The 18,363-nt window shown below is 36.3% G+C and overlaps 1 protein-coding gene across 23 annotated transcripts in view; it reads left to right on the top strand.

Moving 5' to 3' along the window:
• Window positions 1-18,363, top strand: part of TP63 (tumor protein p63) — a 526,038-nt gene that overhangs the window by 416,905 nt on the left and 90,770 nt on the right. For 5 of the 23 annotated variants that reach the window (XM_077991180.1, XM_077991179.1, XM_077991172.1 and 2 more), the window contains exon 1: window positions 1,868-2,065. The exons of 16 other annotated variants lie outside the window; for them this stretch is intronic. In XM_077991180.1, the coding sequence (XP_077847306.1) occupies window positions 1,874-2,065 (192 nt within the window). In that variant the 5' untranslated portion in view covers window positions 1,868-1,873. Of the gene's footprint in view, window positions 1-1,866; window positions 2,066-18,363 lie in introns of those variants that run through there. 2 more of the 23 variants (XM_077991184.1, XM_077991170.1) reach the window with 1 other exon arrangement.

The following is an 18,363-nucleotide window of genomic DNA, read 5'->3' as shown; positions in this document are numbered from 1 at the left end:
ACAGAACCGCCTAGCAAGCTGTATAAAATCCAGTTGTTGGGGCTGTAGCCCTGCAGAGCCTGATTCAGGAGATCTGGGGCCATGTCCAGAAATCTGTTTTTAAAAAGCACCCTGGATGATTTTCAGGATCATCCAAGTTTTTGGGCCACAGGAATCATGCACACCTTTAAGGGAGCAACCATCTGCTTTCTACTATTGACTCTTAAGCTGTCAGTAGGTGTAAAATTTAAATACATTGTACAAATAATTATACTGTATTTTGTAAGCAGGTTTTTTTTTTGTTTTTTTTTTTTGTTTTTTTTTTTTTGCCTCATAGGCAGTGCTCATTTGGTTAATTATAGGTAGAAAGAGAGATCATTCTTCCCAATGTGTGTGTGAAGAAATGAATGTTTTGTCTGATATAAATTTGTAGTGTTACAGAGTACTGTCATATTCTTGCATACTCAAGATCAAATTATATTATGGGAGTTTTTTGGTTTCTGTTTATAAAAGAAGGATGCACTATTACCAGAAACCTATGGGTCTTATATATCAGCCAATGGCCATATCATCCTTCAAGTGCATAAATGTTATGGATGCAAAAGTAGAAGTAAAGGGGAGGCAAATCGGAAGTCGTGAACGTATTTGCAAACTTTGTTTCTGAAATGTATGTTCTAATCTCTTCTGGCTTCCAATTCTCTTCTAAATTTTGTGTCTTCTAAATTTTATAAGAAATCGCAATATTCACTTATAGTTGTCTTTGCCACTTACAACTTTTCAAGCAAAATAGAGGAAACTGGGTTCCTGAGTGGGGGCTGTAGGATGATGTGGAGAAATCAGTCTAACTGAATTACAAATATTCAGCAGTAAAGAGAGTATTTTAATGAATCACATGATAACCATCAGGGTGCATCTCATCTCCACCACATCTTCGAACCAAGGCCAGATTCTGCATGAATGTTGGCATGTATTTAGGTAAATGTATTTTTAAGACAAAAGAGAATTGCTATCTTATGCTTTAATACTTATTCTACTCATCATTTACATAGATAAATCATGTACAGTAATCATTTTTATTACCTATTCACAAGCAAAGATATTAGTAGAAACTGGGTACAATAAAATAGAGAAAAGAAATATTCAAATATATAAGGGTTTTGTAAAAAAAAAAAAAAAAAGAAAAAGAAAAGAAAAAAAAAAGGACATATTTATCAGGATTCCTAATTCCTGTACATAATATGGATGTTTGCTTGTTTTTATAAGTTAACGGGGACTGGTAGTTTAAATTGTTATTGAAACATGCTCAAAAAAATCAGATAGCTTATTTTGTCATTGCTTGATATGAAACCACTGGCATTTTTCTGGGGAAAATAAGTTAAATACTCTTTAGCTACCAGGCAGTGGGTTTTGATTTTTTTACATTGATTAAATGTAACAGTGGATTTGAGTTCTCTCTCCTAATTTCTAACTTGGTGTATTCATTCTTGAAACCTCAAATCTAGATTTAAAAAAAAGAAGCCTCCTAAAAGTTTTCCTGAAGTTTACTTTTCAGTTGCAAAGAGTAAAATAACTTTCTGAAATGCCTTCTGTAAATCGTGGTGTGGTGGTGCGGTTTGTTTGGGGAGATTTGTTTTGTTTTTAAAAGAGAGTGCACTTTCTTATGAAAGAGACAGGGAAAGTTTTACCTGTCTGTCTCCTGGGTTTTTTTTTTTTCTTTCTTTCTTTTTCTTTTAAAGATTGGTGATAAGGAATTCTAACTACTTAATGAGATGGGAGAGGCCTCACTCCATTGGAGTGGAGGAGTCCAGGTGGAAGTTGATGGATTGGACAGGTAAAGAGAAGAGTCCCGCCTCCTCATGCCTATAGTTGGGTATATATTAGGAAACCTTAAATTATGTACAGAGAGAGAAAGAGAGAGAGGGACTTGAGTTCTGTTATCTTCTTAGTAGATTCATATCGTAAGGGTCTCAGAGGGGGTGGGGGGGTTGGCAAAATCCTGGAGCCAGAAGAGAGGACAGCAGCATTGATCAATCTTACAGCTAACATGTTGTACCTGGAAAACAATGCCCAGACTCAATTTAGTGAGGTAAGGATTTTAGATTTTAGCACTCCATTTAGAGATGCTTTTTAATTTTTATTATTTTTTAAAAGACTTACATATTTGTGGTTCTCGGTCACCCAAAGTAATGTTTTGCAAATTGTATGTAGGAATCTCCTTTTCTTGGTTAATGTTTTCTGTGGTGGCTGTAAGATTTTTTTTATTATTATTATTAAGTAGGAGATGGAGCAGTAGGAGAAGATGAAAAAGAAAAAAAAATCTGGATGACATTATGTATTTGAAAAAATAATGTTCAGGATTTTATAAAGTCACTTTTTATAAAAACAGACTCAGCAGATCACACTCTGCTGGATACATTGCAGTGAATCCTATCATGGGTATTCACGTACCAGTAAGAAAAATTAGTTGACTGTGTCTTAACTTCTTAGCATAGGTCTATTTCCAGACTTCATCCTAAAAGCAAATGAAGCTTTTTTCAAAATAATCAGGTGAGATTTTTTAAAGCCATCTTCATTTTTAAGTCTGTCAATCCAGAGACCCACCTAAATCCAGAAGGGACTGTAATAACATTTCTGTCGTCTGGAGGGTGACTTGTACTTTCACGTGTGATGACAAATAAAGTTATTTTGGAGGGATGCGTTGTTAAATATTTATACATGCATGTATGTAAATGTGTATTACAGCATACAGGATTTTATTGAAGGAATTGATAATTTGCATTTCTGATCTGTTAGCAAGTTTGTCTTAGGTATTTAAACCTGTGCAAAGGGATAAAAAAAGAATCCTGAAGAGACTGTAAGGCTTTGAGGAAGTTTCCTAAGGTTGAGGGAGGTCTAACAACAATATTAGTTTACATTCCTCAGAATGGGCAGCTGTGTTGACACTAATCAGATTGGGTGGGGGGTGTTGTGGAGAGAGAGTTCGGTGTTTCAGATAAAAATGCTTGCAGGTGAGTGCTTGGAAAAGTGGACTAGAGTACTCAAATTGAGCTCCTTAAAAATCAAAACAAAATGCATAGTATTCCGGTGCAGACCGCAAGAGGAAGAGTGGAGCAGAGGGCTGCTAAGCAGGCCTGTGCTATGGTATTGACCACACTATTGTCTAGACTCCTGAACTGTGTAAATACGACAGGGGAAATATCGAGTTATCTAAAGAAGGAAAAGGAAGTGCCTATTTTTCTTTAAAACATTCAAGCAGGCTTGCTTGTCCTCGGTAGAAAAACTTGAGTTTCTTGTTTTGCTGTAATATTGAAAGTTAGCTTAAAATGTTGCCAATTTGTTTTTAAATAGAAGTAGCTTTTAAGATCTTCTTGATTCTATTGGATCCAATTTTGTCCAGTTTTAATCATTCAGAAAATGATCCGTCCATCATGTCATACCTGAGTTTGTCTGTCTTTATTCATGAACTATTTCACATACAGTATTTATAAGCCACCTAGGATCTTGTAAATCAAATGGGAGAAGCAAAAGTCTGTTCATTGATATCTCTAAGTGAAGCACAAGGTTGATGTAAAGTGGCAAGAAATGATTATTTTTTAAGTTAAATATAATGTTGTGAAAGAAAGCAATTGCATTCATGTTGTGATTAGAGGATATTTGTAGAAATTATTTCCTTTTATGGAGGCAAAAGAGTCATGTTGTTTGTGAGAATATGGCATGCTTATGAAAGAAAGTAGTTTTATACACAGGTTTTAGTTTTTCAAAACTTCAGATAAATATGTAATCAAGAGCCACAAAAGGCATCACTTGTCTGTTTTCTATTGGAATGCCGCTAAGGTCGACAAAAAATATCTGTGAAAAAACATGGCCGCACTTCCCTACCTTTCTATGTCTTTTTGCATATTGCCTGCATGACTTTCATATCCTTCCACCAGTGCATGTATTAGGTCATAATTTCATGGCTTGACTTCCATTCTATTACGTACAAACAGCTCTCTTTCTATTCAGGATTATGCTTTCATATCTAGTCCTCTGTAAAAATTCAGTGCTACATCTGAGTATATGAAATGCCTGGGACCACATGGCTCTGAGAACCATACATTTAATATAAAAGTTATAATGTGTGGGGATTTATGTGTATTAGTAACTGTCAATACAGAAAAAGCAATCTACGGTTATCACACAAGAATTGTTAAACACTGGGTAGATTAAAAATGAAAAAGGTATAAAACTTTCTGTAAGAGTGAAAATTATTTAAAAACTGTAACCCATTCTTTGACTTCAAATAAATGTATAGTAATTTGCTAGCAATTTCTTTGAATTGGTAACTCAAAAACGATATAAGAACACTGCTCCTTCTCTACTGCTTCTTCCATAACTTTTGAATTCTTCCCCAACCCCTAGCAGATCTGGATTTGGGGGAGCTGCTAATTAATAGGAAAGGTTCCAGAAGGGAGGAGAACATGAGCAGGATATAACAGGCAAGGCTGAAGGCACTACCCTTGGGTACAGTGGAGAGGCCACAAGCAAGCTCCACTCCCCAGTGCTAGGCTAGGAAAGACAGAGCCTCTGGGAACGGTCTCAGACTTAGAGAGAGAGGGCCAAAAGAAAGGAACTTCTTCACAGACCAAGTTTTAACTTCAACTTTCTGGAAAAACGAAACAAAACAGGGCTGTGTGTGTAAGTGTGTGTATGTGTATGTGTGAGTGGGAGGATCTGAAACTCCTTCTTAGAAAGAGATATTTACTAAAATTCCTCATCCGGGGTGTTACATGATGAAGGAAAGACACTTTGGCAAATGGGTTACAGTATTTTAGAACTAAATGGGAAATCAAGGTTCATATATGGAAACACCTCATTTTACAAATCAGGGTTAATGATTTTTCTTTCTGTAGTTGAGAGAGCTGTATGTATATGATTGTGTTCCCTTTACTCAGCCACTTTCTTTTTAATACCCAGGAGTGATGGGATGATTCATAGTAGGCACTCCAAAAAAGTTTCCATGAAGAACTGTTGTACAAAGCCAGTGGAATGCAAGAAAAAAAATGTGGAGGCAGCAGGGTAAACTCCCTGTAGCCCAGGTCATTCTCACTTAATTGATTTCTGTGTCTGCTTGGTCTAGGAAAAAAACATCTTTCCTGTCCTAGTACTATTTTTTTTTTTTTTTTTTTTTTTTTTTTTTTTTTTTTGAGACGGAGTCTCGCTCTGTCTCCCAGGCTGGAGTGCAGTGGCGCGATCTCGGCTCACTGCAAGCTCCGCCTCCCCGGTTCCCGCCATTCTCCTGCCTCAGCCTCCCGAGTAGCTGGGACTACAGGCGCCGCCACCTTGCCCGGCTAGTTTTTTGTATTTTTTTTTAGTAGAGACGGGGTTTCACCGTGTTAGCCAGGATGGTCTCGATCTCCTGACCTCGTGATCCGCCCGTCTCGGCCTCCCAAAGTGCTGGGATTACAGGTGTGAGCCACCACGCCCGGCCCCTAGTACTATTTCTACTGACTTAACCGTTTAAAAAATATGGGTGTGAGTTTTCTGTTGATAGTTAATAAATGTATTAAGCTGCCCCATGTTGTGCTTCTGAGCTATTTATTGTCATAGGAAAAAGCACAGTGGGTGAGAAGCAGAAGCTGCAGGTTTAATTCATGTCTGCCACGTCGTATTCCTTACTCCATGCTGTGGCCATAAATTGCACTACTTGTTTTACAGTTGGTTGTCCTCGAGCCCAGAGGGAACTAGGAGAAAGACATCTTAGATCACAGATCGCACATCATCCTTCCTTCACTACTACGGGGGAAAAAATGATTTTGAGATAATAAATCACTTATCCTTTACCTCGATAAGGAAAACCATGTTTGGTTTGGTTTGCTTTTTAGAAGAGCAGTGATTCTCAACAGGATGTCACAGGTACAACAGAAAGCATCAATGGATGTCTAGATTTTCTAGAGCAATCAAAAAATTGGTTTCTTTTTCATTACACATACATTTTCTGAATGCGGAGTTGCTAAAACATTCCTCAATGACTATGTACAGAATTTAGATTCTGCATTCTGCCTAGAAAGGGAGTATATATCTAATGTCATGAGATTTTAAAAAGGGATTTGGATCAAACAGTTGAGAAATACGTTACCACAAATACACCCTGGTTTTCTTTGATGTGCATATGATTGCTTTGGGTGGAATCTGAGCTGGTAGAACAGAGGGGCACAGGTAAAAATCCTTCCTTCCTAGTACTTTTTTCTCCTGTTGAATATTTTTAAATTTCTAATTGTTTTATATCAACAAATAGAATGAATACAGGTAACAAAAAAATACTTCTGTGGAAAACAACTTGATGATTTCCACAATTTGTAAGTTTTACTATTTTGAAGATAAAAACTTGTTAAACCCAAGTGGGCACTCAATTTTCTTTAGATGTATGTTGAGGAAAACATCAGATGACTAATATAGCATTATTGTCCAGTGCCAATTTAGTGGAACCTATGAATGGTATCCAATAGAGTACTACATTTTGGGTCTGGAAGAGAATGGATTCAAGTGTCAAAGTGAAACATTTGATTCAAAAGTTAAGTTTTAAATCTTATTCCTAATCTTAAGGATGCAATTTGTGGGCCCAAGAAAATAGTGAAATGTGGCTTATTAATGGGCCACCTCTCTAAACATTTTATAATTTTTACTTATACTTTTTGATTAAGTGCTACATTGTCAATATTCATGAAAAGTAGTATTGAGAAAGAGAAACAGGTTAGAAGGAGAACTGACTGACTCTTAAAAAAATGTTTACTGAGCATCAGTTATATGTAAAATGGTACACAGGATCTAAAAAATCATTAAACAATTCCTACACTAAGAAGATTATAGTTCACTGGGGGAATGAGTCAAATATGAATGCAATTATAATACAGGAGAGATTTTTAAGTGTGTGAGCAAGATAATATAAAGCATCAAAGGGAAAGAGAGCCTATGATGTAGGAGGGTCAAGAAAGTCTACATGCATATGTAAGATGAAGCTGCACTTGGAAGGATAGATCGAAATTTCCAAGTTCTAGAAATATAAGAAGGAAGGAGGATTTTAGGTGAAGAAATAAGCATCAGCAAAGGGAAGGGGGGTGAGGAGTGAATGCTGATACACTCAGAAGCATCAAATAGTTCAAATGCAACTGAAATTATGAGACAATCAGGAAATAAAGTTGGAAATGCAAGATAGAGTGGCTCAGAGATGACCATAACACTGAGAGGAGAGTACATTTATTATAGTGACATTGACAAGCCATGGAAGGATTTTGAACAGAGGAATGGTGTCATTGTGTAATTAGAGCTCTACTAGAGAGCACAGGGAGAATAAATGGCTTTGCTTGAGATTGCCTAGAAGTATGAAAATGCATTTCTCTGCATTGCACATTGGCTGCCTGTTTTGCAGAAATATCTATCACTTCTCTGGAACCTTTAGAAGGATACAAATGGATTGTTTCTAAAGTCTCATACAACCTGTGTATTTACTGCCCAGTGCTCTTTTTAATAACTATGGTCCCTGCCATAGACAAATTGGGAAATATTGGTCTTGGTTGGTCTTTATTTATGCCTGCTATTCTAGCATAATTACTAATAGCACACCTTTTCACTTTCCAAACTGTCCCATTTGGAAGATAAATTATATAATCACGCTGTAAAGACCCCATTCCTTATTTCATTCTCTTCCACACCCTAACACTCCACCCCAAAATGAAATAGTATAAACTTGGCTGTAAGCCAGACACAATGATTTTGAAGTACCAACCACAAACCATTTTGATTATTTCCCCCACTAAAGGAAGCACTTCCTTCCAATCCAACAGTTACTGAAAACTAATAATAGTCACTGTGATATGCACTGTGAAGAAAGAAGAAATTAGTAATTCACAGCTTCTAACCTCAGTGAATTCATAATCTGAGGGAGTATATGAGGGGTTCATAAATGACTCCAGTATAACCAAGATATCTCAAGTTTTAAAAGAGTGAAATAGAGTTTAAACTGTTTATGATAAAGGTAATATTTTATATGGTTTGAGAACTGAAATTCAGATGAGGAATGAGGGGAGCAAAGACATTCTATTTAGAGGGGATAAAATGAATAAAAATACAAGGGAGGACTGTGCCAGACAAGATGAAGGAACATAGTATATTGATTTAAAAAGAAAATGTGTTGGTTTAAACACTGATATGTATTTACTATTTATGTCAAAATGGAACGCTTTTGTCGAAATAGCAACAAAAGTTAATTGGAATATTGATCTCACTAAAAGCGGAAACCTATGTGTGTTTTAAAAGTGTGACTGTTGTTCAGAATTCAAGATTCAAAACTTGACATACTCTAGGGATGGTGAGTGACATCTTGCAGGAAGGGAAAAAAAATTAGCCTGAATGATTCCTTGGGCTGAAAAGTTGAGAATTACCTTTTCCCATTCCTTAGACTTCTACAGAGACAGATATGGTGTCTTATCATTTATAGGGACTTAGTAATGACATTTTAAAACTAATCAAAGCTAGGAACAAAATTCACACTGACTCTCTGTTTATTATGAGTTGATTTTACTTATTAAATAGTCGTCTTAGAAATAGGACCAGAAGTCTTTTCTCTGGTCACTGCTCTAAATGCAAATAGTAATCCTGAAGCTGAATATAAGACATTTATTCAAAATGAGAATCCCAGCTGGGAAGTAAATAACAGAGCAGAAGGAAATGTGAATATCCCATTTAAAAACCAACTGCACCAAGTAAAAAACAACAAAAATTTAAGATACTATCTTTGCCATAAAATTTTTTAATTTGATTTTGGGACAAGGATATATACGTAAGATGTAATATATGAAGATAAATATTGGGAGAAGACACGTCTTTTCCACACATCAATATTCTCCCTTTCCACAGCCTCCTTCATCACTTTCATCTCACCCAAGAAGACCATGTGGGCAATTGAAGAGATAATAATAGGGCAGGTGAGGGTAAGCCATGGCGAGAGGAAGGGGTGAATCAGTGACTTGATTTAAAGCCAAAGGGAGTGGATAAGAGGAGAACTGGGCTTCAAGGTAAATGAGGAGACATCTAAGCTTGTACTCATTTCTTTCTCTTTTTTAAGCAACCTAATCCTCCACTTCCATAAAGCAGAATTTGAAAGCATTGAATGTTAGCATATGATTGTCCTACAGACATTAGGGGAAACAGTGAGGTTCCACTAAATACAACCTCCTTAAAAGAAATAAGTAGTTCTATGAAGTGTCTGTAAAATCTTTTCAAAAGTCTTACTTTATACTTCCCCACAGTTGATGTCCTTAGTTGGTCTGAGAATATAGCACCTATACTATTCAAAAACTATTCTTTTCCATTTTCTGCAAAAAAAATATATATATATAAATTTCTTATTTCTAAGTTGATTGATTTCATGTTTGATATGGACTAACTTTATATATTCTGATTTTTAAATTGTTCCCGTTTCTTTTTCAAAGACAAAGTACAAATGGATGATTGTATGGATTCGAGCTGAGATGGCTTCACCAGATAATGTTCACCTGTCAATTTAAAATTCAGTAACTGGGGTTAAGATAGAGCACATGTTGGTTCTAGGTGAGGGAATAACTGGCAAGAATAAAACATTTTTGGAATGTTAGTGAATGTGTGTGTAACATAAATTGATATTTCATGCAAAACTTGTAATCTGAATTGCATCTTGTCTGTATTTCTTAAATGGCAAAAAGATTTCCTTATACAAGCTGAAAGAGGGAATTTTGAGTCAAGCTGTGGTGTGTTGCCAGAGGCGGAAATTTATGAAACACTCTTGTCAGCTATGCTGGAAACACTACAAAAGAAATAGTTCTACTTTCTTATTGGTGCTAAAGCCACTAATAGGTGCAGTTTAGTATAATACCCCTATGAGAATTACCACCCCCGAAGTGAGCTTGCCTTGGAAAGAACTCTGTACAGGCATTTTCTTTTTCCTTTTAAGCTTGCGCAAAACACCCAAAGGGGCCATTTCCAATCCAGCCAGTGATCTTTCTCAAGTTTATTCTTTCTCAGATCACAGAGACAATGGGGAATATGCCCTGTTTACTCAAATCAGTCTGGATTAGTGTCACTCTATTGATGGAATCAGAATGAAAAGGAAAACCATTACCCTCTCAAAGGGCAACATCAGATGTTTGGGGAATGGCATGATTACTTTTAAATAGACCGTGTGAGACTCCGCCACAGACTGAGGTTGAGGACTCCACAAGACACACATGAAGAGAAACAGTAATACTGGATGAGGCAGAAAGCTCTTCATAAGCCTTAGGCCTGGGAAATTATTTCAACAGACAATCCCCAAATGCTTGAAAGGCTAAAAATCAGAATGGTGCGATTTCAGAGAAGAGGGCTTTTCTGCCTTCGTTCTTCGCTCCAGTACCTCACCCCCAAATATTTATCTCCAGGTCAAATCCTTTCCAGTCATGAAGCCGGGCTGGGGAGAAACTTCACCCTGAAAAAGTTCTCAGATTCCCCCATTCAGGATAACACGTCCATCCTCTGAACTCTTTGACTCTGTTTCTTCCTCATTGCTCTCTGTGTGCACCAGATCCTTCCTCCCTATCCTTTGACTGAAGACTCTGGGAGGGTAGAGGATGTGTTATGCTTATCTCTGTATCCCCTACAGGGCCACTCAGTAACGCTCCCTGAATGTGATGAGAACGTGCATCTGTTGCTGTCGCTTGAAGAGATGGCTTCAGCTAGGAATATATGGTGTATTGTATATACTTAAAAGGCTGTTTGTAATTGACTTTTGCACACAAATAAATAAAGCGAGCCCACATATTATACAAGCCTCTTCTATCTATATGCTCTGCAGGTCACCAAATTGTATCGTTTTCCTTTACATCTTGCAAGTCGTGTTGTTGTTTGTTTGTTTGTTTTAATAAGCCCAATATTATTTCCATTATCTTTTAAATAACAAGTTTTTAAAAGACAGGGCAGATGACTTGTACAGTATCAAGTAATTACTGTAAAGTATGTGCTGCTTTCATATAATTGATTACTCATAAGGACAGAGAATGTGTTTGATTTAAAAAAAAAAAAGATTAGATTTTTATCTTGCTTTGCAGGCCCTCTTTCAAAGTGTTTCCTTGCATCTGCACTGTTCCCTTGATTCAGCTTATCCCCTGCAGGTCTCTCTGTCCTCACCAGAGATGGAGGTAGTTTGATCTGGGTGAATAAGCTTGATGATTTGCAAACGCTCTCTCCTTTTAATTCTCTATAGTGTTATCACTAAAGGATGTCTGAGAAATCTCAAAGCAATTTTTCTCTTAAACGTGGTATTCCAACTTTTTTGTTTATGCTCATATCTTTTATAATAGGATAAATAGAATAAAATGAATAAGATGAGTGTCTTTTCAAAAGTAAGGCATGTCTTCTGCATAGCTCAAAACTTCAGTTTTATTTTGCAGTTGAAGTGACAGCTGAGAGGAACACTCCAATGTTATATAAGTCACCATATCTAATTGCAAAGTAATCACTAAAAACTTTAATTATCTCAAATATAATTTAAAAAGCAGCAATCAGCACAGAATTTGACAAACAAAAGCAAATTAGAACTCATGAAACAGTGTTCCCCACTTGAATACCTATAGACTAACAAGACTGAGTAGTACACTCCTTGTTTCAAGCTTCAGTTTTCCAGTCGCAAATAAAAACTAGTGTTTCAACCTTTGAGTGTTTGTTATATTGGAGCATAAATTTATATCATTTGCAAGAAAGGATTTATAAGTCTGATAAACTATAATCTCAGTTCCTTAAACATACATTTGTAAACTATTAATTATGGCTTTTTTCTAAACTGAATTCTGGCTAACTGGGCATAAAATCATGGAAATTAGGCAGGGAGGGACCAATTTTGTGGCCTATCTACCAGAAACTAAATGTCTTTCTCTAAGCTTGTTTTGGGGTGGTTTCTTTTCAAAAGCAACCTGCATTTGGCCATGTGTACCATCAGTAAGAAGTGAATAATTGTATGACCACAAAGATATGGCTTCTTATTGCTGACCTAGATGCATTAGAAACAAAACCTAGAACATCTAGGTTAGAAAACACTGCCTTGGCACAAAAGTGTGTATGTGTTTGTTTTAAGGAAGTAGAAGCTCATTAATAAACTTCCCAGCTAGGTGTGAGCTACCAAGTATTACTCATTGCATTGTGAGTGACAGGACTGGCTGTTCTGCTACTAGTTCCCATAAAAGCTGAAGCTAAAAGCACAATTCCCACCTACCAAGACAAAGCTAAACAAAAAGTAAAGCTCATAGAGATTATTTAGTGATGCACTACAACATTTGTCTGACGGTAGCATATAAAGAAATGAATCAAATTTGGACACAGACTTACTTCAGGATAAAATAAATGCTTAGTTGTATTAGAATAAAAGAGATACTTTCTGCAAGTCTTTTTTATTTTGAAGTGGTTTGCATTTATTCTTTCGAGAACTATTTCCTGAGCATCTATTATGTTTCAGCATTATCCCAGGTATTGGGGGTTCAGTACTAAATAAGCCACATATATTCTCTCATTAACTTATTGCCTAGCAGAGAAGACCAACATTTTTTAAAAGTTTATACATATAGTTAATTTCTATTATGATTATATGATACAAAGGGAAAGTGCTAGGAAAACGTGGAACAAGAGAATAATCTGAACAGTCAAAGAAGACTTCTGGGAGATGACATTTGAGCTAAAGGTTGAACAATGAATTGGAAAACAGCTGGCATGTGCAAAAGACTTGAGGACTGAAGGAGTAAGCCTTTAAAAAAATGAAGAAAGTTCTATTTGGCCAAAGCAGAGTTTCAAATAGTGCCTCACAGGCCACGTTAAAGACCTGAGGCCTTTATTCTAGGAGAATAGGGAGCTGCTCAAGGAATTTAAGCTTCAGAGTGACAAGATCAGATTTGCAATGCCTTTCAAGTGGTAGCTACAAGGAGTTGGGTCTCTGACCCTTTGCAATTATACCCATTCTGACTAAGAAGGGGGAAACTTTTTATATCCTGTCTTTAATGAGTGGGGGGAAAAAAAAAAAAGCAAATAAAAGAGGTGTGCTTTTCTTGATTGTAACTTTTAGATAAAAATTCCAGGCAGAAATGTGAGTGATTCCTATTTACCTGCAATCAGAATGAAAGCTACTTAGGAAAGCGGGTTCTGGAGCCAGATTTACTGGTTTTACATCCAGGTTCTTCTCACTACCTTGGGCAAGTTACTTAATCTTGTGGAACTTCAGTTTCCTCATCTATAAAACGTGTATAAAACATAGATATTAATGCCATGTATCTCATGAGAAATAAGTAAAACCCTGCAAAGCAATTGAACACTCTGAGACACATAATTAGAACTCAGTAAGAGAATTAATAAGAGTAGAAGTAATAACTCCTATTCTTTTATAGAGGGGATGGAAGATGGATGATAAGTAGATTTCAGAGTTTTAAAATTTATTTTTATTTCATTTTTTTACTCCTGATAGTCACCATTACTTTAATGAAATTGATATGTCTTCAGTGTCATGTCATGGTAACTAAAGCTTATTTTCTGTGATGAAATGTTAATCACATTTAATCACCCCATTGTTTTAAGTCACAATTTAGGATAAGAACTAGACAAATATACTACCAACGTTATTTTTAAAATATTTTTAAGCTCACTTTCAAAACCAAGTATGCATTACTGCTGAGCTTCTAAAGGCAATATGGAATGCTTAACATAAAGATGGGTTAACATTCATTGAAGAATTTTATTACTATGTACTTTCTTCTTTTAATATTACCACATCTGCTATATAGAGTTATTAAAACATATTGATTGCTATAGATTGAAAATCTCTTCAAACCTATTTTGATTCACTTTGAATAAACTGAAATTCTGAATATTCCCCTAATACCAGAATTTAAAAATATTAAATATTAAAATTCTATCCTGCTTTCTGCTTAGTTTAATACTTCTTTGACATAAAATGATACTACTTTTTTTCAGGATTGAGATGCCTTCTGATTTTCATTTTGTTGATTTGTCATGATTATTATAGGATTATGTACTAAAATAATAGAATTGAAAAGTTTATTTTTCTTAACTGAGTTCTACACATGTTAATTTAGCTGCATTTGGATCAAGTTTTAACTTTAATACTTTTCACACTTCCTGTCTTTTCAAATGCTGTATCTAATGTTTGTTGACATTATTGTCCACCTGATCAGCCAACTTTGTATTTATTTGCCTCACCTGCTGTTGGGGCTTCTAGAGCTCTTTATCCTACATCATGGAATCTTGGCGCTCAAAGGAATCTTGACACTGTGTCAGAACACAGGACATCTAGTGAACTCTCTGCTTACAGTCTTGATAGTTTTGGGTGTGCTTAAATACTTTATTCTTATATTTTGTTCTTTGTAATGTGAGTATATATTAAGTATTCACTTTTTAGAATAATTTCAGAAAACAAAATGAGTGAAATATGTTTTTACTTAATAAAATGTTGTTTTGAGAAAAACGTGATGCTAAATAAATTCTTCAGTTGGAAAGATGCTGTTTTAACTTGACATTTTTATACCAATACCTTTTCTTAACCTGGAGTAGAACACTGTAAGTCAATTGTGTTTAATTCTAGCATAAAAGAAACCATCATTCTCTGAGGTGGGGCAGGTGGTAGAAGACGAAAAAATGACAAGTATGTCTCCCTTAGGCAGTGCTTGTTGAAAAGTCACTATCCTGCTGATATTTGGGGATGGAAATGCAGTACTCTCTGCTGAAGTATAATTGAATGAATGCTTTTAAAGCCAGGGTCATGAAGTAACGCTGTTTTCTTTACCCATGAGGGGCTGTAGAATGTTCATAAAAGCACCTCCGTGAAGCCTCAGGTGAAAAGTAGTTATCAGCCGAGGAAACTGCATGTGCTGCCTAAAATGTTTCAGATTTCTAAGTTTGGCCAGGGACATCTGTATAGAGAGAGAACAGTTACCTCAGAAAACTGTTTCAAAAGCAGTCTCATAGCATTGTTTTAACATAGCTTCACAGATGAGGATGGCCATAAGTCACAGAATGTTAGAACTGGAGTTCCCTCTCACTGAATCCTCAAATTCAGTCTCCTCAATTTTACATAGACTTTGGATTATGGTAAACTAAGGTCCACAAGTTGTTCAGCTACCTTGCCCAGGGGTGCACAGCACACTCGTGGCAGTGTTGGGACTTAGACTCCCTGTAAACAAGTCTAAGTTCAGAGTTCTTTTGCATTACTAAGATCCATACAGGAGTGTAAGGAGTACTGAAGCATGTTCAATCCCCTAGCCTCATCTAACAGTCACTCATGGATTATAAATACAGTTTCTTCCAAGTGAAATTTGGGAATGCTATTGTATCTTGTAACAAACGTCTGGTTGAATCGAGATAAATTATGATTATATATCCCAACAGTAATCTCTTCTATATCTGATTTGGTCCCTATCCCATTTTTTAATAATCTCTTACTATATATTGTTGGCTATTGTTGCTATAGTGTCATAAATTTACTATTATACATAGTAATATCTGAAAAAGAGAACGTTTTTAAAAATTCTCTTGGCCAGGTGCAGTGGCTCACACCTGTAATCCCAACACCTTGGGAGGCCGAGGCAGGTGGATCACCTGAGGTCAGGAGTTCGAGACCAGCCTGACCAACATGGAGAAATCACATCTCTACTAAAAATACAAAATTACCCAGTTGTGGTGGCACCTGCCTGTAATCCCAGCTACTCGGGAGGCTGAGGGAGGAGAATCTCTTGAACCTGGGAGGCGGAGGTTGCGGTGAGCCAAGGCACTCCAGCCTGGGCAACAAGAGTGAAACTCCATCTCAAAGAAAATAATATACATATTTGATAGATAAATTGGTGGAGAGAGATTTTCAAAAACACAAGTTACAGGAAAATCTCTATTTCTATTGCACTGGTCAAATGGCTTCATTGGATTCCCTTTTTGATGTTAAATACTTTTATATGAAAATAATTACATCATCAACTTTAAGTAAATATAAATCCAATTATTTATTATTGAGCTATAGCAATATATGTTGACACAGTTTTGTTTCTTCACGGTGAAAACAGTTTGAGATTCAGCTCCTGGGTATCTTTATACCTACATGCAAGCTGTATGTTTCAGAATGCCCTCAGGGTGTTCTGTGATTGCATGGAATATGTCAAGTCCCTGTGACCAAGGTGTACTTCATCCTTTCTGTGGTCAGATCAGCTAGTTTGTGAGGAACCTGAATATATCATAACTACAAATAAATTTTCCAGGGTCCAAGCGGTGAGTCTTCTATTTCAAAGTTATTTTATAGGAAATGAAGCATCTGTTTGGAATCACAGGAAATGGTTTATTTTACTTTAGAAGGTTCACAGTAGATATCACAGAAGTTGTGTTCATTTTTGCCTTTAACGTTTTCCATTCACTCATTATTTGACTGTCTGCAGAGTATGTTAAAGTTATTCCAAAATCAAGATACCTTGTGTTTAGAAGGGGAGAACCTACTTCCTATTTCACTTCAAATATGCCAATAACTTTTGTTTCCTAAGAAACACATGCATATGGGACATGGGGGCTCTATGGACTTCAAGGGCCGTTTTTATGGCTGATTTGAAAGTGTCATGTTCTAATCTCTGAGACTGACTCTTTGACTTGTCATGGTCAATAAGCATTTCATTAACATCCCAGTATAATACACATTTCTCTCCTCTGTTATAGATTATTGGCAGTAAATAAGGCAACAAGTACTGCTCCCTTTACCCCACCAGATTTGCTGTGATAGAAAATAAGGGATAGATATTATTCACTTGACCTGGGACAGCTTCATGGGCACAAAAACTGCAATTGGTCACACAGAGCCCTATCTTAGAAAAGCACCATTCTTTGTTTAATGCTTTGCTATCATCATTTTGAAATTCTTAACCTATGAACAAGAGGTTCTGCATTTTCATCTTGCACTGAGCACTACAAATTGTTTTGCTGGACCCGTCTGGGTAACACTTGTTCTTCTTGACTATGATGGCCCACCCTTGGCCTCCAATTGTACCTTGTTAACACAGGTGATCTTTCTTTAAATCAAAGGAATAAGTAAATAAGAATATTTTCTTTAGATATTTTTAAAATTAACTTCCAAAGAACGAATGGCAGGCTCATGATTTATTGATTTTTAATAAACTAAGAAAAGTATGTCAATGGATTTCTAATCACTCAGTTCTGACTTCGGTGGGTTTGTTGTTGTGTCTGTTTATTTTAAGCTGGCATTCAAAGATAGTAGTGTTGGTTTTATGCTTTCCAGGAAAAGACAATGGAGTATACTACTTGGCTTATATTTCTGTAAAGTATTACTTGAGAAGAGTTTCAATTGAAATGTGTTTTCCCACTTTTATTTTGTGTAGTAGGCTGTTTCTCATCAATCCTAAGAAATATACTTTTATGTTATATTATTTGAGGATTTAGCATTGGTAACAGATCTTGTTCTTATGTATAAAATCTCACCTGGAACTGTATGTAATTTAAAACTATGACACTTAAAAGTAGACCCATCAGGCCTAAACATGAGGATAGGCTGGGCGCGGTGGCTCACGCCTGTAATCCCAACACTTTGGGAGGCTGAGGTGGGCAGATCACGAGGTCAGGAGATCAAGACCATCCTGGCTAACATGGTGAAACCCCATCTCTACTAAAAATACAAAAAATTAGCCGGGCATGGTGGCAGGCGCCTGTAGTCCCAGCTACTCGGGAGGCTGAGGCAGGAGAATGGCGTGAACCCGGGAGGTGGAGGTTGCAGTGAGCCGAGATCATGCCACTGCACTCCAGCCTGGGCGACAGAGCAAGTAGACCCATCAGTACCCACAGTGCTATTAATGACTTTTGAAATATAGTTTCTGCTTTTGTTGGTTCTCAATTTTTCAGTCTTACTTTCATTGCAAAGGACTCTTTCATGACTCCTCAGTAAATGGAATTTTCCCTTTCTTTTTCTTAATATCCATAAAATCAGTTTACTTAAGAAATCATATAGCAATATACAGCCTAAACCCTAAACCCTTTTTCAAAATTGTAATTAGCTTTTTTTATTCATTAAAACATTTTCATCTCATTAAAAATGATTTCTTCCTTTAAAATTTCCCAGAAAGTATGACCTTTTTATTTTCTGCTGTTCAGTTTAAACACATCATCAAAGACAGATAATTATTAATGTTATATGAGCATAACAGGAGATTTATAAACCAGAAATATATTTTCTGGGAACCAACTTTCAAGTTGCCCAGGTAAGTTTTATTAATTTCACTAGTGAAGCCCTGGGATAAAGCAGCGCCTAAATCAGACTTATTTACCCTTGGCATTATATGGCACCAAACACTGTTTCAGGAC

Source organism: Macaca mulatta, chromosome 2 (genome assembly GCF_049350105.2).
Source record: "Macaca mulatta isolate MMU2019108-1 chromosome 2, T2T-MMU8v2.0, whole genome shotgun sequence".
Taxonomy (NCBI): Eukaryota; Metazoa; Chordata; class Mammalia; order Primates; family Cercopithecidae; genus Macaca; species Macaca mulatta.
The sequence above is the reverse complement of the archived record's forward strand: the minus strand, read 5'-3'. Positions and strand labels throughout refer to the sequence as shown.